This window comes from Meles meles, chromosome 21, assembly GCF_922984935.1.
Source record: "Meles meles chromosome 21, mMelMel3.1 paternal haplotype, whole genome shotgun sequence".
NCBI lineage: Eukaryota > Metazoa > Chordata > Mammalia > Carnivora > Mustelidae > Meles > Meles meles.
In genome coordinates, this window is record NC_060086.1 from 10,339,835 (window position 1) to 10,365,491 (window position 25,657).

At 45.9% G+C, this 25,657-nt stretch overlaps 1 protein-coding gene across 11 annotated transcripts in view; it reads right to left on the minus strand.

Annotated features, from left to right (window-relative positions):
- Positions 1-3,152: 3,152 nt before the first annotated feature.
- Positions 3,153-25,657, minus strand: part of LOC123934047 (transmembrane protein 225B-like) — a 31,319-nt gene continuing 8,814 nt past the window's right edge. For 4 of the 11 annotated variants that reach the window (XM_045993920.1, XM_045993924.1, XM_045993923.1 and 1 more), the window contains 8 exons: positions 16,981-17,155; positions 15,327-15,404; positions 13,857-14,067; positions 12,212-12,358; positions 11,710-11,781; positions 11,257-11,394; positions 4,333-4,391; positions 3,153-3,501 (listed from right to left, as the gene is read on the minus strand). In XM_045993920.1, coding sequence (XP_045849876.1) covers positions 3,376-3,501; positions 4,333-4,391; positions 11,257-11,394; positions 11,710-11,781; positions 12,212-12,358; positions 13,857-14,067; positions 15,327-15,338 — 765 coding nt within the window. In that variant the 5' untranslated portion in view covers positions 15,339-15,404; positions 16,981-17,155 and the 3' untranslated portion in view covers positions 3,153-3,375. Of the gene's footprint in view, positions 3,502-4,332; positions 4,392-11,256; positions 11,395-11,709; positions 11,784-12,211; positions 12,359-13,856; positions 14,068-15,326; positions 15,405-16,980; positions 17,156-25,657 lie in introns of all 11 variants that reach the window. The other 7 variants (XM_045993929.1, XM_045993925.1, XM_045993927.1 and 4 more) reach the window with 7 other exon arrangements.

Consider the following 25,657-nt stretch of genomic DNA (forward strand, 5'->3'; position numbering starts at 1 on the left):
ATTTATTTACTCACTTGAGAGAGAGAGAGAAAAATAGAACAGGGGGAAGGGCAAAGGGAGAGGGACAGAGAGAATCCTCAAGCAGACTCCATACTGAGCACAGAGCCCAACTCGGGACTCAGTCCCAGGACCCTGAGATGATAACCAACTGTGCTATCCAGGTGCCTCCCCATTTGTGTTTCTTAATGAATTTCATGCATGACCAAAGATTGTATGTTTTATGTATTCAAATTCATTTATCTTTTTTTATATTTTTTAAGATTTTATTTATTTATTTAAGAGAGAGAGCGTGCACGCACCCACACACACAAACCTGGGTTGGAGGAGGGGAGGATTGAAGGCGAAGGGGCAGAGGTTGAAGGAGAAGCAGACTCCTGCTGAGCAGAGAGCCCAAGGTGGGACTCAAACCCAGGACCATGAGATCATGACCTGAGTGGAAGATAAGTGCTTAAGCAACTGAGCCACTCAGTCACCCTTCATTCATTCTTTTTTAAAAATCTCTGTGCCTTCCAAGGGCACCTGAGTGACTCAGTCCATTAAGTGTCTGCCTTTGGCTCAGATCCTGATCCTGGGGTCCTGGGATCAAGCCTTGTGTCAGGCTTCCTGATCAGTGGGGAATCTGCTTCTCCCTCTCCTTCTGCTTCTCCCCCCTGCTCATGCTCTAGCCTGTTCTCTCTCTCGCTCCCTCAAATACATAAAATCTTTTTTTAAAAAATCTCTGTGCCTGGGTGGCGCAGTGGGTTGGGCCTCTGCCTTTGGCTCAGGTCCTGATCTCAGGGTCCTGGGATCCCCCCGCATCAGGCTCTCTGCTCAGCGGGGGGTCTGCTTCCCTCCCCACCCCGTCTGCATCTCTGCCTACTTGTGGTCTCTCTCTCACTGTCAAATAAATATAAACAAATAAATTCTTAAAAAGTCTCTGTGCCTTCCATACTCCCAATGACTAGCAAGTTTCCCTCAACACCATTTGTTGAAGGCCATATTTTTCCCTGTATAAAGTTGCCTCTATGTTTGGACTCTTATTCTTTAATCTAGCCCTATGTCAGAACCTGCCAAATTGTTTAATAACCACAGTTTTATATTTATCTTTTATATTTGGAGAGCTATTCTACATCACTGGCCCTTCTTTCATGATGTAAAGAGAAGATTTTTGAAGAAAAGTTAAGAACAGCACTCTGAAAACTGCAAAGGAAACCAGACAAATTCCAACCTCATGCTTCTGGCCCCGAGAGGTCAGAATATAACCAAAGGATTGTTAGGGAAAACGGCAATGTCAAAAAGAAAACAGCTCAGGGATGCTGAGCAAATGAGGGCATTTTTTCCTAGCAAGGAACATGATACGGAATGAGTTGAGAGCACTATGAGGCTCTGAGAGAAAAGAACGGGTAAAGGGAGGAAGGAAGGGAGAAGGAGACAGAGAGACAGAGGGAGAGGGGAAGAAAATTATCTGACAAAAGACATCACCTCTGTGGTTCTTATTTTAAAAATGGGTAGAATTATACCTGGCCTATCTTTGGCAGGACAAAGTAAAATGACAGATGTGAGAGTTGTTTTAGCATTAACAATGGAAATGTAGGTTATAGGGGTGCCTGGGTGGCTCAGTCAGTCGAGCAACTGACTCTTGATTTCGACTCAGGTCCTGATCTTATCCTGATCTTGGGGTCCTAAGATCAGGACCTGAGTCAGGCTCAGTGGGGAGTGTGCTTAAGATTTTCTCTCCCCCTCTGCCCTTTATGCCCCCCAACTCCCTTTCAAGTAAGTAAATCTTAAAAAAAAAAAAAAAAAAATGAAGGTTATAAGTTCAGAGTGCTGGTATGGACAGTTTGGGATTTTTTTTATATATTACCCTTTCTTATTTAACTTTTATAATTCAATAGGAGGTTTTGAAAAGGTAAAACACGTTTTGAGAGTCAAAATCATATAAGTTACCCGCAGAGAATCACTGCTCCTATCTCTGCCTTCTGCTCCCACCCCATTCCCTAATCTATCTCCATCGCCAAAGATTTATTAGTTTATTGTATGAGCTTCAAGCATTTATTTGCAAATACTAATATTTGGATATTTTCCTTATCTTCTCCCCATTTCTTGCATGAAAGGAACTACACCAGGTACCTTGTTTTTTTTTTGTTGTTGTTGTTGTTTTTTTTAATATTTTATTTATTTATTTGACAGAGAGAGAGGTCACAAGTAGGCAGAGAGGTAGGCAGAGAGGGAGAAACAGGCTCCCCACCGAGCAGAGAGCCCGATGCGGGGCTCGATCCCAGGACCCTAAGATCATGACCTGAGCCGAAGGCAGAGACTTAAACCACTGAGCCACCCAGGCGCCCCGGTACCTTGTTTTTTTAATCATGTAATATGTCCTAGAAAATTTTCTGTGTCGGTACATAAACATCTTTTTTTTTTTTTTAAGATTTTATTTATTTGACAGACAGAGATCACAAGTAGGCAGAGAGGCAGGCAGAGAGAGAGGAAGGGAAGCAGGCTCCCCGCTGAACAGAGAGCCCGATGCGGGGCTCGATCCCAGGACTCTGGGATCATGACCCGAGCCCAAGGCAGAGGCTTTAACCCACTGAGCCACCCAGGCGCCCCGGTACATAAACATCTTTCTCACTTTCTTTTCCCCTTAAGCTAGTGTGGATGTAACATAATTTAACATGTCCCCCATTCATGGACATGTGAATTGCTCATTTGATGTGACAAATGCGACCCTTTGTATCCGTGCACCTATATGTCAGTTTTAAACATGCGTGCAGGTGTATCTGTCAGATAAATCATTAAATTGAGAATGTTAAAGCAGGAATGCTCCTGCAGTCTCGCACACATTGTAAGAGTCCCCTCAGCAGGGGTTATGTCATTTTTTACTTCCATCTACAACACGTGACTTCCCGCCACCCCACAGCTTAGCCGACACAAAGGCCCATCAAAATTTTGAGTTTTGGGGCGCCTGGGTGGCTCATCGATTAAGCACCTGCCTTAGGTTCAGGTCATGATCCCAGGATCTTGGGACAGAGCCCGACATCTGGCTCTGTGCTCAGTGGGGTGTCTCCTTCTCCCTCTCCTTCTGCCACTACCCCCGTTTGTGCTCTCGCTCTCTCTCAAATAAATCAATAAAATCTTAAAAAAAAAAAAAGACAAAACACTCAGGAAACACAGACTAATTCAAAAAACTTTTAATAAACTGCAAATACAAGCAAGACAGAACAGTTGTGAGTACAGGGAAGGGGACCACTGATCTGAGTCACGAAGCTCCTTGGAAGCGGCGGAGACCAGCTGCCCCTTAGGCCTCCGCAGGCTCATACAGCTGAGGACGCCTGGAGGACGCTCTCTTGGACTAGATAACCGTTTCTTCCTTCAGCAATGTCTCCTTTTGTATGGAGCTCAGGTCTCCTCCCAAACTCTCCAGATTCTCCAGGTTGGGGATGCCCTGGGTCTCCTCGATACTCCGGGAATTGGGCAACCAATGGCAGCTAAGGCAGGCTGTTTCCTGGAAGAGGCAGATGGCACCTGGGTAACAGCGAAAGTTTGGGTCAGGTTAGGGATTGAGGTCAGGAACGCCCTCCTCGAATGTGACCCCCTCTGACCTGCATCTAACCTCCCTAATTCTCCCCTCCAATAGAGAGTATCACAGAGACAGATGGAAAACAGAATGCATCACAAGACAAGGCAGACGAACAGATGGATAAACTCACAGAACCAGAGCCAGTGCTGGAGGGCGTCTTAGCAACCGGCTAACTATTAATAGGTAAGAAAACAAGGTTTAGGAGAGGAAGGTCAGACACAAAACCCAGGCCTCTTGATGCCCCGCTCAAGACTCCCAGCGAAGTAAAAGAAAGGAAAAAGAGAGCTGATGTCACAAATGGAGATAGCTTGAGTGAATAATATATGCTGTGTTAAGGTTAAGGCTAAGGGAAAGGACAACTTCGATGTTCTGATATGTGTGATAGCAGACTACATACTCTCCCACTGAAAAAAACCCAAAAACTCGACAGAAGATATTTCTTCAGAAACCTATTGGTAAATACAGCATCAAACTGGCATCAGGGTAAGGCATTCTTAGGAACAAAACTCTAGTGAAAACAGAAACCTAGAGAGTTTAAGCAAGCATACAATCAGCCTTCACCGTAGGGACCTACACTCAACCCAGGTGACCCTGAGTTTCCATTCTTTTGGACATTTGGGACACAAAGTGAGAGGAAAAGCCCAGGGCCTGCTCAAGATGACCAGTCTAACAAGGCTCTGCCATATGGAGCTAGAACTTCAAAGTTACCTGTATTGACTGAGAATTCATAAACAGAGGCTAGCTGTTCTGTGGGTCTGCAACCAAATTCACAATACCTGTTGTGATCCTTGGCTAGCTGTACATCCGAGCATCAAACAGGAGCAAATGCAAATCCCTTTTTGAAAAAAACCACTTTAAATACAGGCCTCAATTAGTTTCTACCGGGAAAAAAAAAAAAAAAAAAAAACTTCCAAGGAAAATGAATTCACAAACATACCAAGAAACAAGGCACCAGAAACAAGAGCCAGTAGAAATAGCAGCCTCCGGACACAGACCTGCATATCATTCAGTTGTTAAACTTAAAAGACACAGAATCGGGGTGCCTGGGTGGCTCAGTGGGTTAAGCCTCTGCCTTCAACTCAGGTCATGATCTCGGGTCCTGGGATCAAGCCCTGCATCAGGCTCCCTGCTCAGCAGGGAGCCCGCTTCCCTCTCTCTCTGCCTACTTGTGATCTCTGTCTGTCAAATAAATAAGTAAAATCTTTAAAAAATAAAAGACACAGAATGCAAAGTATGCTTAACATGAATAATAAAAAATGTAGAGAATAGATTAAAAGTATAAATAAGGAAAAACAGCATAAAACTAACACAAATTAAGGGAAAATATAATTCCAGTTATAAAAAGATTCACAGATTGAGTGAAATAAAAATGTAATGAACGGGTAAAGCAGCCAACCAGACACAGCTGGAAAGTGAATGGATGAAATTGAAGATCTACATGAGTTATTCAGAAGGCAGCCCAGAAAGACAAAGAGATGGAAAGCATGAAAAGACAGAGAGAGAGACATAGAATAGAGTGACAAAGTCTAACAGATGTCTTCCTGGCGTTCTGCAAAGAAAAGAAAAGAGAGAGGAAAGCACACAGAGATTAAAAAAAAAAAAAAAAAAGAGAGAGAGAGAGAGATTAAGATGGTTGAGAAATTTTGAAAGACCTCACTCCTCAGACTCAGTTCACACCACAAGTCATGACACAAATATCCACACCCTGTAAGGTACCAAAGAAAGTCTGAGAGAAAACTAAGATTGCTTCAAAAAGAATGATATTTTTAGAGTCAACAACAATGGAAGTGGTCAAATAAGAAAAAATAATAGAATAATATCTTGGATGCTTAGGGATACTGTCAACTTCAAAATATAAGTTCAGCAAAACTAATTTTAATAAACAAAAATGAAAGGAAGGGGGCGCCTGGGTGGCTCAGTGGGTTAAAGCCTCTGCCTTTAGCTAAGGTCATGATCCCATGATCGACTCCCACATTGGGCTCTCTGCTCGGCGGGGAGCCTGCTTCCCCTTCTCTCTCTGCCTGCCTTTCTGCCTTGTGATCTCTCTCTCTCTCTCTCTCTCTTTCTGTCAAATAAATAAATAAATAAATAAAATCTTTTTTAAAAATTTTTAAAAATGAAAGGAAGATAATTTCATACAAACAAAATATGAGAGTGTATCTCTAATTGACCCTCACTAAAACCCATTATAAAGTATGTATTTCAGGCAGAAGGACAGAAGGTCTGAGAAGGGTTGATGAGCAACTAAATTGGTAAATATGTGGGTAAATTTAAACAAATAAATATCAAATGCATAAAATAACAATAACATCAAATGTATAGAATTAAAAAGGAAACAGAAGAAACTAAAACATACGAAACAGCATATAAATTGGGAAGACATTACCTTGTATTATTTATAAAGAGAATAAATATGTTGGTGAAATTTCAACTTTGTTTAGTAAGCATGTTTAGTGTTTAGTAGCATGTTTAGTAAGCATGTTAAAATGACAAGAGTCGCTACTACAAGATAGACTACATGACTTCCAAACTAAAGAGGGAGGAAATATTTAATGAGAACTGTATCGATCAAAGTCAATCAATTCAAAGCAAGGCAAGAGAGGTGGGGAGCAGAAAAAACTGAAAGCAAAAAGTAAGATGGTAGGAAAAAATACAAATATATCAGTAGTCACAATAAATATAAATCAGTAATAAATGCTCCAGTTAAAAGACAAAGATTAGGGGCACCTGGGTGGCTCAGCTGTTAAGGGTCTGCCTTCGGCTCAGGTCATGATCCCAGGGTCCTGGGATCGAGCCCCACATCAGACTCCCTGGTCAGCAGGAAGCCTGCTTCTCCCTCTCCCACTCCCCCCTGCTTGTATTCCCTCTTTCACTGTCTCTGTCTCTGTCAAATAAGTAAATAAAATGTTTTTTTAAAAAAGACAAAGATGATAAAACTAGATGAAAAAGATACAATCACAAGCTATATGATTACATATAAGTAAAAGATTAGAAGGATCTATAACAGGCAAATACTAGAGCACTATTACTAGCTAGAGTAATACCAGATAAAACAGACTTTCACAAATGGGATTACTAGAAATAAAAAGGATCACAGCATGCATAATGATTAAAAGTTCAATTCACCAGTAAAACAGAACAACTTTTTTTTGCCTTTAAAATCATTTTATACACAATTTTCCCAACTTATTCTCCCCCTCAGTTAATAGAGCATGAAGGGCCCTCCACATCAATACATAAAGATTTGCTATACTTTTTAATAGCTACATAGTACTTCATTACACGAACGTAACATAAGTTTATCTATTTCTCTTCCTTAGATAATGCTGCAGAGAACATTCCTATATTTTCCCATACTTGTGCTAGTATTTCCATTTCATTGTGTTTTGAAAAGCCTGTTCTATAGTTATAGTTCCTAGACTTTCTTTCTTTGTGTTGAACTGAAATCTGTGTACCTGTGAATTTCTCTGCTGCCACCCCTCCCTTGATGTGGTTTTTCCACTTCCCTGTGAGCATGAATCTAGGCTTATAAAAATTTGTGAATACAGTTTCACTATACATATATTTGTCTCTTTTACTGGTAAACTTGAAATCACATGTTTTCAGGGCTTTAGCCTTGAAACAAGTATGATGCGATTAAAATGTGAGTTAAGGGGCGCCTGGGTAGCTCAGTGGGTTAAAGCCTCTGCCTTCGGCTCAGGTCATGATCCCAGAGTTCCAGGATCGAGCCCCACATTGGGCTCTCTGCTCAGCAGGAAGCCTGCTTCCCTCTCCCTCTGCCTGCCTCTCTGCGTACTTGTGATCTCTCTCTCTGTCAAATAAATAAATAAACTCTTTTAAAAAATAAAATAAATAAAATGTGAGTTAACTTTATTAATAACTGGATTTCTGGAAAGGTATGCTTTTGTAGCAGACCGTGTCTTTGTGGGCCTTTCCACATGGCTTCGATTGTGTTTCTTGACCTGAGAGATGCCAGCCACGTCTGTGCGTTGTGTGGTCAAGCAAGGTCAATTGTTAGGCTGTCATTAAGCCACTTACAAAGACCATTTAGAGGAGTTTTACAGGGAAAAAAATCAAAAGAAAAGTTTCCATCTATGTGTAAGCTCTGCCCCTCTGAAGCTGGCATCTGAATTGTCAGGAATGGTTCTTATCACATTAAGTTGGAAGCAATGAGAAAGGAAAACAGGGCATCTTGGGGCACCTGGGTGGCTCAGTGGGTTAAAGCCTCTGCCTTCAGCTCAGGTCATGATCCCAGAGCCCAGGGATCGAGCCCCGAATCGCGCTCTCTGCTTAGCAGGGAGCCTGCTTCCCCCTCTCTCTCTGTCTGCCTCCCTGCCTACTTGTGATCTTTGTCTGTCTAATAAATAAATAAATAAAAATCTAAAAACAAAAAAAAAAAACTCAGGGCATATAAGTGAATGAAACTGAGAACTGCCTATAGGAAGTAGGCTCTATTGTACTTTTTTTTTCAGCCTTTTAAAATTAATGTAATTTTCTCCATTTAAAAAATATACTTGGAAATTAAAAATAGAGCTTCCCTATGACCCTGCAATTGCACTACTGGGTATTTACCCCAAAGATACAGATGTAGTGAAAAGAAGAGCCATCTGTACCCCAATGTTTATTGCAGCAATGGACACGGTCGCCAAACTGTGGAAAGAACCAAGATGTCCTTCAACGGATGAACGGATAAGGAAGACGTGGTCCATATACACGATGGAGTATTATGCCTCCATCAGAAAGGATGAATACCCAACTTTTGTAGCACATGGACGGGACTGGAAGAGATTATGCTGAGCGAAATAAGTCAAGCAGAGAGAGTCGAGTATCATATGGTCTCACTTATTTGTGGAGCATAACAAAGAACATGGAGGACATGGGGAGATGGAGAGGAGAAGGGAGTTGAGGGAAATTGGAAGGGGAGGTGAACCATGAGAGACTATGGACTCTGAAAAACAACCTGAGGGTTTTGAAAGGGTGGGGGGGGTGGGAGGGTGGGGAACCAGGTGGAGGGTAATAGGGAGGGCACATACTGCATGGAGCATTGGGTGTGGTGCAAAAACAATGAGTACCGTTATGCTGAAAATAAATTAATTAAAAATATATATATATACTTGGGTATCCTTATCATTTCCATTTTTTGAAAAACGAATTCATTATTTTCAGCTTTTGTTTTGATTTTTTTTATTGTGGTAAGAATACTTCAAATGAGATCTACCTACTTAATGAATCCTTAAGTGCACGGTACAGGTACAGTATTGTTAACTATAGGTATTATGTTGTGCAGCACATCTTTAGAACTTACTTATCTTGAATAACTGAGACATTATATTCATTGAACAACATCTCATTTTGCCCTGCTAGCTGCTGGCAACTACCATCCTACTCTGCCTCTATGACCTTGACTATTTCGGTCATCTCATATTGCACAATCATGCAGTATTTCTCCTTCTGTGACCAGCTTAAACCAGAACAATTCCAAATCAAGATTAGAATAATATAATAAATAAGCTTGATCTAATGTTTATAAGTGAAAAGTTGTGTTCAACATCAAACATCAAAATGGACCTCCAGGGGCGCCTGCGTGGCTCTGTGGGTTAAAAGCTTCTGCCTTTGGCTCAGGTTGTGATCCAGGGGTCCTGGGGTCAAGGCCCACATCCGGCTCCCTGCTAGGTGGGGAGTCTGCTTCCCCCTCTCTCTGCCTGCCTCTCTGCCTACTTGTGATCGCTCTCTGTCAAATAAATAAATAAAATCTTTTTTAAAAAAATGGACCTCCAACTAGGCTACAAGAAATCTCAATAAATCAGAACGCTTTAGGATTATATAGACCATGATCCCTCATCACATTGAAATTAAGTTAAAATCATTAACACGAAAATATAATAAAAAGTTACATGCTTGGAAATTTAAAAGTACACTCTAAAATAATCTATGGATCAAAAAAATCATAAGGGGAGCTAGAAAATATTTGAAATAGAATAATAACATAAAATACCTCATATGAAAATGGGAGCTGCAAATGAAGCAATTCTTACAGGGGAATTAAAGCTTTAATTGCCTACTTAGAAAAGAAGAAGTAGGGACACGTGGGTGGCTCAGTCAGTTAAGTGTCTGCCTTGGGCTCAGGTCATGATCCTGGAGTCCCAGGATAGAACCCTGCATTGGGCTCCCTGCTCAGGGGGGAGTCTGCTTCTCCCCCTGCACTTCACCCCTCTCATGCTCTGTCTCTCTCTCAAATAAACAAAATCTTAAAAAAGAAGAGAAGAAATAAGCAATGAGTTTAGATCCTGACTTAAGAAGCTGGAAAAGGAATAGCAGAATAAATGCAAAAAAGCAGCATGGAGGGAGGTTCAAAATAAGAAGCAAAAATTAATAAAATAGAAAACAAACATAAGGGGCGCCTGTGTGGCTCAGTGGGTTAAAGTCTCTGCCTTCGGCTCAGGTCATGATCCCGGGATCCTGGGATCGAGCCCCGCATCAGGCTCTCTGCTCGGTGGGGAGCCTGCTTCCTCCTCTCATTCTGCCTGTCTCTCTGTCTACTTGTGATCTCTGTCTGTCAAATAAATAAATAAAATCTTTAAATAAATAAATTAATTAAATTAAAAATAAAATTCTAAAATTTTAAAAAAAGAAAACAAACATAAAATATGAAGGTTCAAGAAAACTAAATGCTGGTCCTTTGGAAAGACTAAAAATGTGGTAAATCTGACACAAACCTGGCAATGAGAAAAGAAAAAATTAAGTATGAAAAATGAAGCATATAACTACAGATGCAGCACAAAATAAAGTTAAAAAAGAAAACATTTCAAGTAACTTTATGTCAATAAATTTCAAAATTTAGACAAAATGTATAAACCTATAGAAATATGTAAATTACCAAAACTAACTCAAGAAGAAATCAAATAGCTGAACGGTCCTATAGTAATTAAAAGAAACTGAACCATGAGCTTAAAATTCTCCCACAGAGAAATACCATATTCCTTCTATAGACAAGCTTAGTTTATACAATTAAGTACTTAAGATGTTAAAAATGGGGGCGCCAGGGTGGCTCAGCAGGTTATAGCCTCTGCCTTCGGCTCAGGTCATGATCTCAGAGTCCTGGGATCGAGTCCCACATCGGGCTCTCTGCTCAGCAGGGAGCCTGCTTCCTCTTCTCTCTCTCTCTCTCTCTCTCTGCCTGCCTCTCTGCCTGCTTGTGGTCTCTCTCTGTCAAATAAATAAATAAAATCTTTAAAAAAAATAAGTTAAAAAAGATAAGACAGTAAGGTGTTGGTGAGGTGAGTAAGATCACAGATTCCAAGACAGAGATAGAGACAGGCACAGAAACCTGTAGGAGTCAGGAACAGAATAAGATAGAATGTGAAATCTGGAGGCTGGTTCTAAAGTCAAGGAGGACAAGGGTGAGAGAGAGGACTGAGGCTCCGGAGCAGTGCTGTTCTGTAGAACTTTCTGCACTGATGGAAATTTCCGCATCTGCCCCATTCAATATGGCAGCTACTAGTACATTATAATGTTACCAAACACCTGAAGTGTGGTTACCATGGGTGAGGAACTGAACTTCTACAAATTTCATTTTAATTAATTAAATAGCCACAAGTAGTTAAGTGACTAGAGTTTCGGACAGCACCGCTCTAGAGCGTCCACGGCTCCTGAATCCAGACAGAGGGCAGGGAGAGGGGCACCAGCCCCAGGACACTCACCGGCCACTATGAACAGAACGATGGCAAAGCCAAGGACGTAGTAAGGCCACTGCACGGAGAACTGGGGGGGGCTGGGCTTCATCCTCAGATTCTGGATCTCCAGGGCATGCAGCAACAAGGCCAGGAAGGCACAGACCCCTGCAGGGTCACAGGGAGGCACTCTTGCTCTCCTCCCATGGTCCCCGCCTTTGCTCTTAATCCGACAGAGGCACGTGGTCCACACCGGTGGTGCTCCAGTGCAGAGCCTGTTTTCTCCAGCCCACACCTGTGCCCTGTTGGAGCCCGTAACCTCTACCCCACATGCCTCCATCCCAACTCATTTCAGAGCCCATGTGCCTCAGCTCCCAGGGGCCCCATAACCAGAAATCCCTTTCCCGGGTCCCCTCTGTGCCCATGCTGTTGGCTGACTCCAGTTGGGACCCCCTGGGTGCGATGTCTTGGGTGCAACTCAACCTGATTCTCCCACTGTGAGCGTTCCACCTTCTCCATGTGATGGGAGCCTCCCGGGGCAGGGCCTTGGCCAGCCTCTTAAAGTCAAAAGGTTCCAAAGGGCAGAGATGGTGTCTTCCATCCACTCATCCAAGAAACACTTATATTTCACTCATATTATATATTTCACTTCCACACTTTCATTCTGCGCCAGATTCTATGACAGTGGCTGGGATAGAGATGATGGCAAAAAAGAACCCCAGACCGATGACCCCAAGCCAACGCAGTGAGGGCTGTCCTAGCTCAAGTGCAGGGGGCCGAGCAGCCCCCCGGGGAGAGTGACTGTCATCCTGGGGGGCAGGCTGCCTCAGAGAAGGCAGCAGGTGAGAGGGGCCCTAAAAATTCCCTCTCTCCTGACATCACAGAAACCAACCATCTCCCTGCTTTTGGGTCCCCCCACCCCACCCCAACCCCTTCCCAAGGCCGAGGCTTGCCTGAGGACAAGGCCTGCCTGCCTCTTCCACACCTGTGAGGAAGCTGATGAAGGCTGACACCAGATTGTGCTTCCGGGTCCTGGGAAACAGCTGAGATGCAAAGGACACCAGGATGAAGGTGGTGAGGAAAGACAGGACAACCGCAGACAGCAGGAAAACGCGGCCGAGAATGATGTACACTGCAAGGGAGGGAAGCTGGGCTGCAGCTGGAAACCCTGACCCGTGACCGGGGACAGAGCCCCGCAGAGCCTACAGAGGAGGCCCCCGGAGCTCGCCACCCTCAGTCCCACGACGCGGCCTGGGACCATGGCTCCAACCCCGCCACTTTGCCTCCGAGAATGCTCTGGTTCCAACATTTTGTTCCCCATGACATGGAAGTGTATGGGGGAAAAAAAAAAACTAGACAGACAAATGGTCTTTTCAATAAACAATAAAAATTATAAAAGCTGCGTGTGGAAATGTGAAGAATTGTATCAGTATGGGTCACACTGAAATAAGCCCCTGGTGGAAAATCGGAACTTATGCGGTTAAGATGGTCTGAACTCTGGGGGGGAGGGGTGAATGCTTATTTCTTTGTCCCAGTTAACAGAAGTAATGAAACAGATCCAAAATGGCAGGACCAGGGTCTCGATGATCCCCAACTATTGGCGTGACTCAGACGCACATTAAAAACACGTCTGTACGCCCTCCTAAGCACGGAGAGATGGACAGCTAGGGGACAAAAAGACAAAGGTGTTGCTAAAGACCCAAATGTTCTAGAATCTACTCTGGAGTTAAGCCAATGGTTCTCAATTGGGGGTGGTTTTACACACACACCCCGGGGATATCTGGCGATGCTAAGAGATAATTTTAGTTGTCGCAACTGAGGGCATCAATTGTGTCGGAGGGGGTAAGGGCGCCGTTAACTGTCCCGCATGGAAGAGGAATGCCCCCACAACAGAGTATCCAGCCAAGTTTCAGCAGCACTGAGGCTGAGGAGCCCCAGATCGAACAGCACACACAGCGTGGCCTGTCTTCCCCAAAGAGGCTTCTCCGATTCTGTCACCAGGAGAGAGTCCCTAAGGACTCTTCCCCAAAGAGGCTCACCCCTTTTCCAAGACAGACATCCTCCTGACCTCCCTAAGTCCCTTGTAAAACACAGCCTCAAGTGCACCCATGGTCCATTGGGCTCATATCCACCTGCTTTCCCTTGAGAATGTGGTACTCGGGCCTGAGCACCTTATCTGCCGGGTTGCCACCTGCAGTCGGACGGGTGTTCAGCACAGGGGACGAGCGGGGGCTGAAATCCAGCCTGGGTCCTACTAACAAGGCTTTCCCCAGCTGGGAGCTGTGCCCACCCAAAAGGGTCCCTTGTCGGGGAGCTAGTAGCTGCCTTGGGAGGTGGCGGAGCCTCACAGAGTAGGGCAGGACACCTGCCCCTCCATCCTAGGTGAAGCCACTCCCACCCCAGAAATCAACTTCCTTGCTGACACATTTGCTCCTGACCCTGGTGGTCGACTTGATACTATTAACTTTTTGCTAGCCACGTACTTCCCTCTAGAGAGCAGAGGCTCAGAAAATGTCCTTATGCGCTTACTAAATTCTGTCCTCTCTGACTCCTTCTGGTCCTCTTGTCACCCAAGTCCCCATGCTGGCCCCATCTCCCCCTGTCCTGTCCCTGCCTCCATCCCTCCTTACCTGATAAGGGTCGAGGCTTCCAGCACTTGATATGGAAGCAGTTCTCAAACAGGCCACTGAAAAACACCTCGTGGGACTCCCCGTTTACCAGCCGTACCCAGAAGGGAAAGATGGAGACCAGCAGTATGAGCAGGTAGCCCAGGGAGGTCAAGGCTGGGGCTATGGCCCACGTGAATCCCTTCATGTCCTTGTTCTCTAAAGTCAGCATCACCTGTTCAAGGGAAAAGTGAGCGCTTCTCATGCGGAACAGGGGAAGGAGATGACGCCTGCAGAAATGTTAGCACACTAAGTGAGGCTCGGGAAATGTTGATTTCTTGGTCCGGATAAACTTGACGACCTTACAGACCGCTTCAGCAGACCTAAAATATGCACGAAACGTTTTCTGCCACTGAGTCACTGGGGGATCTTGGGCAAGTAGGGTCCCTTCTCTGAGCCCCAATTTCCACCTCAATAAATGATGTTGGACTAGGCCAGTCCCAAAGCCCCGCCAACCCTGAAGTTCTCACCACTCGATTCTGTCAAGAATCACCCCGCCTGCAAAGACCCCCTGCCCTGTGCTCCGCAGGCAGCTAACAGCCAATGGCTTTGGGGATTTCAGGATAACGATGGAGGTGGTCGTTAGGCCGGGGTCTGAAGTGCAGAAGACAGGGCCCTCGAGAGTGAGTGGGCTGTTCTCTCTGGTCCACACCCTGTGCAATCCCCCCAGGCACTGGGGCCTCTCCAGGGTCCAGAGGCAGAACCCCGCCCCTGCAGCTGGGGCAGGGAGTGTCTCTGAGGCTGTGGGACCCACAGAGTGGGGGGTGCGCTCATGCACCCCCCCCCCAAAATCTGCTGTTTATAAACACGTGAACAGCTACACTACTCTGAGTGCTGTCAGTCTGGTTTGGAAACAGCCTCCTGCGCTTTCCCCTCTTTCCTGTCACTAGCTTCTCTTTTTCCCACCTGAATAATCCTTCGCTCTGTCCAAAGCTCCCCTTAGATCTTCCCTCCACCCCCCAGGCCACACCGCTCAGTCACCTCACTGCTGGGCCTCAGTTTCCTTGCTCTAAAATGATGGAGTCAGGCAGTCCCCAGATCAGTCCCAGCTCTACAGCTCTCTGGTCCGAGCCATCCTCACGCCCCTGCTCCAGGTGGGGCGGAGTCCACTAGACACTGTCAGCAGATGGTCTGCACCCCCGCCTGATCCCCCGCAACCTCAACTTCCCTAAAACAGGCCTTCGTGTTTTCCCTGTTTTGGTCATGCTCCATCACCACGCGACACCTCCATCTCCTCCGCCTTCCTCCCAGGAAGTCCCCAAGCCCCTACTCTTCCTGCCCCACGCCTACAGGTCTCCCTCCCAAGCAGCTCCAGCCTCCCCAGGGTGGGGCAGGGGGGCCCTCTGCCTCTCCCACAAAGCTCAGCTTGGCCCCATCCACGGCACCCAGCCCTCCCAGCCACCGGCCACTACCTGTCATTCCGTCCACACTTACCGGACGCCCCATGCCCAGCTTAGGCCAGCAGCAGCGATTCAGGGATGAAAAAGACAGGAACTCGCAGGCTCTTGGTAACTAGAGGGGAGAAAGACACAAAAAACAGGTCACTGGGTACAAAGCCTTCCTCCCCCCGCCTGGGTGACTTCAGGGCCAATGTACCCCAGCATGCCACCTCTTATCTGCTCCCCCCCCCCCACACCTGGCAGCTCTCCAGTGAGGAGGACCTTGCCAACAGCCCTTAGCCCAGGGACTGGACCACTGCACCCCATGGACATACAACTTGGGGGATGCACTGATATCGGCTAGACTTAAAGGACCCTAGACATGTTAATACAACAGGGAAATCTGTTTGTTTTCAGGGGGTCCCTGTTTGTATACAGGGACCCCTTTGTACTGTTGAAATGGAGAGCAGGAGAGAAAGACCCACCACCACCGGTCAGCGCAGGGGCAAGGACCAGAATCCCACACGGCTGCCCCTCCCTCCCGCTTCAGGGCTCAGGCCCAGAGTTCAGCTTGGTGACTTTCAAATCAGGAACCAGTGAATTCTTCCTACAAGATAAGCTCATTTGCATGAGTGAGAAAGAGATTGTGAATGGGGTGTGGGGTGGGTTACAGAATTGCTAAAACTTTTAATTTTGCCAAAAGCATTCAAAACAGCAACACTTGGGTGACTCAGTGGGTTAAGCCTCAGTCACCGGCTCAGGTCGTGATCCCAGGGTCCTGGGATGGAGTCCTGCCTCCCGGCTCCTTGCTCAACAGGGAGCCTGCTTCTTCCTCTCCTTCTGCCGCTCGCCCTGCTTGTCGACACATTCTCTCTCAAATAAATAAATAAAATTTAAAAAAAAAAAAAAGAGGCATTCCAAACAAAACAAAAACAACTGTCAGCAACTATCACGCTGTCTTAATTATTATTTTAAAAGGACCCAGGAAAGTAAAAGAGCTGCGGCTCGGGGACCTTGGACCAGCGGGGAGCCGCTCCCCGGCTCCCTCAATCGGGGTTCCCTCGGGGAGAGTCCCTGAGCCACCCTGCAGCAGCCTGGATGCAGCCCTGTTCCCTCCGGAGGCCCCGCGCAGCCCCGGGGTCAGCAGGGAACTGTACTGGGAATGAAAGCGATGGACGAAAGAAAGTACATCTGGTCAGGACAGTGCGGGTACCCCTTTCCCGCCAGTGATTCGGGGCAACCTGGGCAGCAAACTGACCCCGGTTTGGTCAGAAGATCCTTCCTGCCGACGAGCTTCCTTGGCCCTTCTCTGGCCCCAAAGCCAGACCCCAAAATGGACCCAGACCTGACGATCCGCCCCCATCCTACAGTGGGTCCCAACAGCATGTAGGGTTCTGTACAGCCTGGAGGTGGGGGGTTGGAGGCCCTCTTCACAACCCCTTAACCGGGGAGACACCCTGACCCTCCCTCCCCCGCGGCCTCCCTTCCCTCCTTGGGAACCGTCAGGGTCTCCCGGTCTCCGGGGCAGGCTTCCCTCCAGGAGGGCCCCTCACCCGCGCCTTGGACCCCCAGTCCGCAGTTTCCGTTGGGCCTGGAGGCCCGGAGCGAGAGGTTGCACGGTCTGCGGACAGAGCCCACGGAGCCCGTGGGGCCCTGCGGAGGGGGGCAGGGGCTCACGGGCCCTGTGACCGCACCCGCCCGCCACTGACCTGGCTCTCCGCTCGGCGGGCCCTGGCCTCCGCAGCTGTTGGCGGTGGGCGCGCTGGAGGGGTTGGAAGCGATCCGGAGCTGGGCAGATCTGAATTCGAATTCCAGCTCTGCCATCACCAGGAGGGGGACCTTGGGTAAGTTACTTCTCCTTCCTGGGTGTCAGCTTTCTCATTCCTGAAACAGGAATGATAATAATAACTCCTCCTGCCGGGCTGAAAGGGCCTAATAGCAAGTGCCCCGAAGAAGGCTCCGACACCTCAGGACCCTTGATTTTTTTTTTTCCCCCTGATTCAAAATAAAAGAGCTGTAAAACACATTCTTGGGGCAACTGGAGAAAGTCTGAATATGGACTGCACTTCAGACGGTATTAGGGAATTAAATTCTTTTTCTTAGGTATGTTACTAGTGTCGCGATGATGCAGAACTGCCTTCCTCTTAGGAGAAGCATGACATTGTACTTAGGAGTGAAGGTTATATCCATGCTCACTTTCAAGTAATTCAGAAAAAAAGTATATGGATAGAAAGCAGGTACCGGAAAACAATAATAATTATTAATCTGAGTGATATATAGGGTGTTCATTTATACTTTTTTCCAGCTTTTTGGTATATTGAAATCTCTCAGATAAAATTATTGTTTAAGAACATATACACAGCAGGGCACCTGGGTGGCTCAGTGGGTTAAAGCCTCTGCCTTTGGCTCAGGTCATGATCCCAGAGTCCTGAAATCCAGTCCCCACCCCCCACCCCACCCCCAAGAATCAGGCTCTCTGCTCAGCAGGGAGCCTGCTTCCCCTCTCTCTGCTTACTTGTGATCTGTCTGTCAAATAAATAAATAAAATCTTAAAAAAAAAACATATACTCTATTGGGAGGGAGACAAACCATAAATGACTCTTAATCTCACAAAACAAACTGGGGGTTGCTGGGGGGAGGTGGGATTGGGAGAGGGGGAGCGGGCTATGGACATTGGGGAGGGGAGGCGAACCATAAGAGACTATGGACTCTGAAAAACAACCTGAGGGTTTTGAAGGGTCAGGGGTGGGAGGTTGGGGCAACCTGAGGGTTTTGAAGGGTCAGGGGTGGGAGGTTGGGGGAACAGGTGGTGGGTAATGGGGAGGGCACGTTTTGCATGGAGCACTGGGTATTGTGCAAAAAGAATGAATACTGTTACACTGAAAAAATAAATAAAATGAAAAAAAAAAAAGAAAAAAAAACACATATACATAGCTGGATGCTAAACTTGGGTTTATCATTCAGCTACATGGTATCTCAGTGCTTTCTCCAGTGACAGATACGATGTTCGCTGCATGGTCCTCGCCCTCATGGAGCTTGCAATCTAGCACAGAGACAAGTAACTGAATACCTTTTTTTTTTTTTTTTTCTCAAATGTGATCAGTGCACAAAGGAACAGAGCTACAGGGATTGCAGAGGCAAATACGGTTCAAGGGAAGACCTGCAAGGAGGCAGGATTTAGACGGAATCTTATCCCGTAAAGGGGACAGCATTGTGCAAAGGTTTTCACTGGCTCTACAGCAAGAACTACTATACAGGGTACACACGTGTGCACATGCACACGGGAAAGCTCCACTTACCTTTGCGACACTCAATGCATGCAAATATTGTCTATCCTGCTCCGGCCCTGCCTACTTTTTACTTTTACCCTCAGTGCTGATTGCAACTCACTATGATAAATTAACCTTATGACCCATTAGTTGCTTTGACCTACATTTGAAAAATACTGTGTTCAAGGGCCCAACGAATTTTAAAACGACTGAAAGGAGTACCCCCAAGAGGACTGAAGAAATCAATGGGCAGAGCTGGGGTGTGAAGGGTCTTGTAGAATTTCATCCTAAGAGCCATGACAGGTGAGATGAAAGCAGTCATGTTTGGATGCTAGTACCCAAATTCCTCTTCCTCCTTCTATCTTCCCTTTGCCCAAAGACTCCTACCTCTTTAACCAGAGCACAGGAAATGCCTCTCACCCAGGGGTCCCAAGGCTATATACACAGCACAGCTAGGGCTTACCAGGCCAGCCCACACTAGGACTGGAAATTCTAGAATGTGTGCATAGGTTTAGGTTATAGCCTCCTCTAGAAATACTTTCATATTTTCCCAGCTCCAGGGTAGAGGACGGGCAACGGAGGAGTGAGTGCCTGCTGAAAACGGGGTTTTTCAGCCCCCCTGAGCTGGGGCTCTGACTTCCCCTAGGCTCTGTGCTTCCTTTGGCCAGAGCTCCAAAGGGAAAACCCAAGTCACCCAAACTGTAGTGGGTTTTTTTTGTTTTGTTTTGTTTTTTCTTTTCAGCATAACAGAATTCATTGTTTTTGCACCACACCCAGTGCTCCATGCAATACATGCCCTCCTTAATACCCACCACCTGGCTCCCCCAACCTCCCACCACCCCTCTTTCAAAACCCTCAGATTCTTTTTCAGAGTCCATAGTCTCTCATGGTTCACCTCCCCCTCCAATTTCCTTCAACTTCCTTCTCCTCTCCATCTCCCTATGTCCTCCATGTTATTTGTTATGCTCCACAAATAAGTGAAACCATATGATACTTGACTCTCTCTGCTTGACTTAGTTTTACCAGGTAACAGAACTGGGAAGTGAGCAGGTCCCTGCCCCCTCCCCTCCACACCCAGCTTACTGCCCTCAGGGAATCCCCTCAATAGCTGGCTCCAAATCCAAGGCCAGAGCCCCCTCCCACAGCTCCTTCCTCCTGGGACACCCTCTCTCCACTTTCACATGGGGCTCCTGATGCACTCCACACTCCCAGCCCCATCCTCTTACCAGCCCTTAGTGACTAAGCCACAGATCCTATATGGTCTTTTTGTGTCTTTCTCTCAGCACCTGTAAAGCATTAATATCCTCTATCGCATGGGTTCTCAACCTTAGGTGCACATTAGAATTACCTGGGAACTTGCAAAATCCCAATATCCAGGCCAAACACCACACCATAAAATCTCTGAGACTGGAACCAAGACTATAGTCTTCTGGAAGCTACCCAGGTGATTCCAGTATGCAACCTAAGTTAAGAATTCCTGCTCTACTGGGTCCTGCTGCAGCTAGGAGCTATGAGGGACAAGGGAGGTGCGGTTACTATGGTGTCAGGTGACCAGTCATCCCAGTTTGCCCAGGACCAAACATTTCTTGGTGTGGAATGTTCAGTACTAAGACAGAGAAAGGCTTGACCAACAACTGGGCTGAGTGGTTGCCCTTGTGTTTACCTGAGGCCTAAGAGCTTGGTCAGTTGCCTGGCCACTTGTAATGGTTGTGCCCAAAGAATCAGAGCCCCCACTTTAGTGGGGTTTTTTTTTGTTGTTGTTGTTGTTTTAACATTTTATTTAAGTAATCTCTATACCCAACACATGGGGCTTGAACTTACAACTCCAAGATCAAGTCACATGCTCTACTGACTGAGCGAGCCAGGCATCGCCCCGACCACACACACACACACACCAACCTCAGTGCCTTTGATGCTGCTAGACAAACTCTTTTCTCCCCTTTCCTGGTCTCCACAGACACCTCTGCCCTTGAAGCCTGGCATTTGACCCCACGCACTTGCCTTATCCTGGGGTGCCCCTCTCTGTTATTCTCCACCAATCAGAATCCCGCCCAGCCTTCAACCCCAACTCATCAAGCTCTGCCTCAACCGTGATGCAGCTCAAGACCCCACAGAAGGAAAGGGCCCTTTCTGTGGTGAAGGGAATGGGGAGGGACTCAAGGAGGGTCATGAGTCGAGTGCAGTAAGTGGGCACTTGAGCTCAGACCCGACCTCACAGAGGGCAAGTCCATACTCAGGACATCCAGATGCAAGGCAGTCCTTAGAGCAAGGTCACCTTCAGTGAGTGCTGATAACCACCTATCGATTACAGAGGGAGAAAAGCAGAGGAGTGCAGACAGGAGATCTGAGATAAAGAAGACTGTGGTGTCTGGTAAACAGGTTCATTCCAGAGCCATGCACTCAGTACCTGCTGTGTGCACAGCACCAGACCAGACTTGGGAGCTATGAGACTGGCAATTTTCTATTTTAAGAGTCCACATTGTAAGTATACTTTTCATTTATATTTTAGATAATCATTAATCCAAACTAACTGGAGAAAAAATAATCTGATTATTTTGTAACCAAAAATAAGCATTTACTTGGGGTGCCTGTGTGGCTCAGTCAGTTAAGCATCCAACTCTTGATCTCAACTCAGGTCTTGATCTCAGGGTCGTGAGTTTGACTGCCCTTACCCCACCCCACCCCACCCCCTGTTATGCCCCATGCCCAACATGGAGCCTACTTTAAAAAAGAAAAAGAAAAAGAAAAAGGGGCGTCTGGGTGGCTCAGTGGGTTAAAGCCTCTGCCTTCGGCTCAGGTCACGATCCCAGGTCCTGGGATCAAGCCCCGCATCTCTGCGCAGCGGGGAGCCTGCTTTCCTTCCTCTCTCTCTGCCTGCCTCTCTGCCTGCTTGTGATCTGTCAAATAAATACACAAAATCTTAAAAAAAAAAAAAAGTTATATGGGGCACCTAGGTGTCTCAGTGGGCTGAGGCTCTGCCTTCGGCTCCAGTGATGATCTCAGGGTCCTGGGATCGAGTCCCGCATCGGGCTCTCTGCTCGGCAGGGAGCCTGCTTCCTTGTCTCTGTTTTTCTCTCTCTCTCTCTCTGCCTCCCTCTCTGCCTACTTATGATCTCTGTCAAATAAATAAATAAAATATTTTTTTAAAAAAGTTATATCTATTATGTATCACTATTCAACTGCTTTGCTATTCAGCCTTTTCCTGGACAATTATACAATAGTGAAGCTCTGCCTCAGGTTATGATTTAAATTTTGTTATGAAGGAGTTTGAACCGTGGCTTTTTCTCAAAGGAAATCATAAAAATTATTTTTTCAAAAACAGCCAGAAATTAACCATTCCTCTCTATCTAAACTGAAAATCAATGTGTACTTGTTCAAGAACAGTAAGCACATGTATGACTAGGATTTGATCAGAGAAGTAAAACCATGAGGACACACACACACACACACACACACACACAGAGCCCAGCAAAGGCAGAGCAGGATCCAGGGGAAGGTAGGCAAGTGGCAGGCCCTAGGGAGCTGAGTCAGCAGATTAGCAACAACGTGGGTGAGCCACAAAGATAATAACTGCTGCTTTTCTTCTGCGCTCCTGGTCTCCTTAGAATCTCCCTCTAGCCCACAAGAACCAGAAAAAAATACAGAAAAGGGAATTCTAGCAAATGCAGTTCAGCCCAAGTTGACACATAACAAAGCCCATAACGTGTCATCCTGAGAGATTGTTTGGTCTAGAAAATTTGCCTGTTTATTAAGTGCAGTTATGTCCTATAAAGCAAAAAGAGAGTCTGCAGAGTAGTCTGCAGAACGCTGAGGAGTGAAATGCTGGTACAAGATCCAAGAGTCACTTCCATTGATAGTTACAACAAATGGAAGAGATGAGATAGGAGAGTTACTGGGTTCAAAGGTCACCTGGCTGCTTTCTTGACCTACAAGTCCAAATCTAGAATTCCCGGATTCTTTCTTCCCTGGGATGGACCTAACTCATTCCATTTTCAGAAGGCTATGAAGATTTGGACACCAAACCACAGAATCTCCCTCTGATGCAGATCCTTGACACCAAATCATAGTGTTAATTGAAGGTTCTGCTTAGCCACCACCTTCGTTGTGCTGCACTATGTTCCTTTCACAGCCCTCTCTGACACACGCTCCTCCAAAGTGAATCTGCTGATGCTGAGTAAGGCAGAAACTCCATCTAAAGGTTTTTGTGCATTGAACACACCCATGAGATTTGTCTACCATCTGTATTTTCAGGTTTTATTTTTTTAAAGATTTTATTTATTTATTTGACAGACACGGATCACAAGTAGGCAGAGAGGCAGGCAGAGAGGCAGGCAGAGAGAGAGAGGAAGGGAAGCAGGCTCCCCGCTGAGCAGAAAGCCCGATGTGGGGCTCGATCCCAGGACCCTGGGATCATGACCTGAGCCGAAGGCAGAGGCTTAACCCACTGAGCCACCCAAGTGCCCCTGTATTTTCAGGTTGTTTTTTTTTTTAAGATTTTATTTATTTATTTGACACAGAGAGAGATCACAAGTAGGCAGAGAGGCAGGAAGAGAGAGAGGAGGAAGCAGGCTCCCTGCGGAGCGGAGAGCCCCTTGCGAGGCTTGATCCCAGGACCCTGAGATCATGACCTGAGCCGAAGGCAGCGGCTTAATCCACTGAGCCACCCAGGCGCCCCTGTATTTTCAGGTTTTAATAAGAGCTGAGCCAGCACAGAAGGCCGCCCACCCTCATGAAACCCAAAGGCTTTCTCCCCAGTTGCAAGCTCTAACATTCAATCAAGGGCTCTACCCACTTCATTTCATTCAGTTGCTCTCTTGTGTGGATTCCTAGATGATTTGGAAAGGTATGAACTGTACTTGAAGGTTTTCCCACATTCTTTGTATTCAGAAGATTTTGCTCCACCATGAGATTTCTGGTGCTAAGTAAGAGTGCCAACTGAAGGCCTTCTCACATTCACAACATGCATAAGTTCTCTTTCCAGTGTGGATCCTGTGGTGTTTAGTAAGAAGTGAACTCCTACTGAAAGATTTCCCACACTCGCTGCAATCATAAGGAGTCTCCACTGTGTGGACTCTCTGGTGTTCAATGAGGTGTGAGTTACAACTCTAAGTTTTCCCACATTCGTTGCACTCATATGGTCTCCCTTTGGTGTGAACTCGCTGGTGTTCTTTTAGACTTGAGCTCTGGCTGAAGGCCTTCCCACACGGGCTACACACATAGGTTTTCTCCCTCGTGTGGATTCTCTGGTGTTGAACAAGACTTGAGCTCCGAGCAAAAGTTTTCCCACGATCATCACACATATAAGGCAGCTCTCCTGTATGAATTGTCTGAAGCTGGATAAGGTGTGAGCTGCACCAGGTTTTCCCACAGCCACTATATTCATAGGGTTTCTCTTCAGTATGTGTTCTTCAATGCTGAATAAAGTTCGAAATATGGCCAAAAGCTTTTCCACATTCATGACACTCATAAGGTTTCTCTTATGTGTGGATCCTTTCATGCTGAATAAGGTATGAGTTCCACCTGAATAATTTTCTACAAATATTACACATTTGGGATTTCTCTTCAATTAAGAATTCGTGGCTGTTGGATAGAGTTTGTGATGTTATGAAAGTTTTGTCCATATTCACAGAGCCCCTCATGTTTGTTTTGTTCATGTTCATCTCCTTTGTGTAGTCATAGCCCTATTTTGAGAGTTTTCTGCTTTTATAATTAACTGATCCTCAGTCCAGTTCTCACCATCTGACATAAAATATTAAAAAAGTAAAATATAACAAGAAAAATTCCTGGTGGGGAACAGGATGATCAGAGTATACCAGAAGTATTTGGTTTAAAAAAATGTATGAAAAATGGCCTTGCAATATAGGGAAAAGATGGATACAAGTTGAGCAGATTTGGAGAAAGTGGTGGGGAAACTAAAATTTGGGTTTATAAAGTAGATAACCAGACAGACATACTGGGATTAGCAGAAAGGGAAGCAGAGTTTGAGGGAAGTGGAGTCATCTCAGAACTTTAGAAGGGAGAGGCTGGGAGCTACATGTGGGGTGGGGCAGGGTCTGAACAGATAAATTAAAGAGGAGAACCTCACCCCAGAGGTTCTGCCCACATAGCACTCTGGCCACATGATCATCCCTGAGGTACAGAGAAGACTACCTTCATGGACCAACACCTTCCCCACCAGAGCATCTCTCTCTACATTCCAATGCTCATTCATGAACACAAACTCGGACCTCATATGCATCTTTTAGAAATACTGCAAATGGGTAAGATTTGATAAAGGAAGAGGTGGGAGGAGGAAAAGTTATTTAAAATATGAACCATGGGGTACAGAGAAATATTCCCAAGTTGATTTCAACTCTAAGAGAATATACAAAAACAAATCCTGTACCCCTGCATTCAAGGGAGACAGGAGAGAAAAATATCTATTTAACAGATTTCTCCCCTTAACTGAAATACGGCTTACTAAAGCTGGAGAGGTTGTTTTGCAATGAAATTAGAGAAAGGAGGCCCTCTGCTAAGAGGGATCTTTATGAAAGGACGGGGTGCCACATTTCCATCAGCAGTGAAAGCGTAACACACAAACAGCCCTGAATTTATTAGTCAATGGTCATTTTAAGAATTTAATAATCATCTGTAATATCTTATCACAGAACCTATTCACACTTGTTTTCCACCTCCAAATATGCCCTCATCCTCTGTATGTTCAGTTTAGATACTGTGTTTTTAATAATTTTTCCTTCTGATAAGAATTTTTAAGATCCCCTCTCTCAGTAACTTTCAAACACACAATACAGCATTACCAAGTACAATTGCCAGGTTGTACATTACATCCCAGGACTTGTTTATCTTATAACTGGAAGTTTCTACCTTTTAACCCCATTCATCCAATTCCCCCACTCCCACCTCCCATGTCTGGCAAGCACAAGTCTGTTTTCTGTGTCTGAGTTGGGTTTTTTTGTTTTTTTGTTTTGGATTCCACACATAATTGAGATCACACAGTATTTGTCTCTGTTTGATTTATTTCACTTAGGGTAATGCCCTCGAGGTTCATCCGTGTTGTCGAAAATGGCAGGATTTCCTTCTTTTTGCAGCTGTACAATATTCCACTGTGTATATTCAT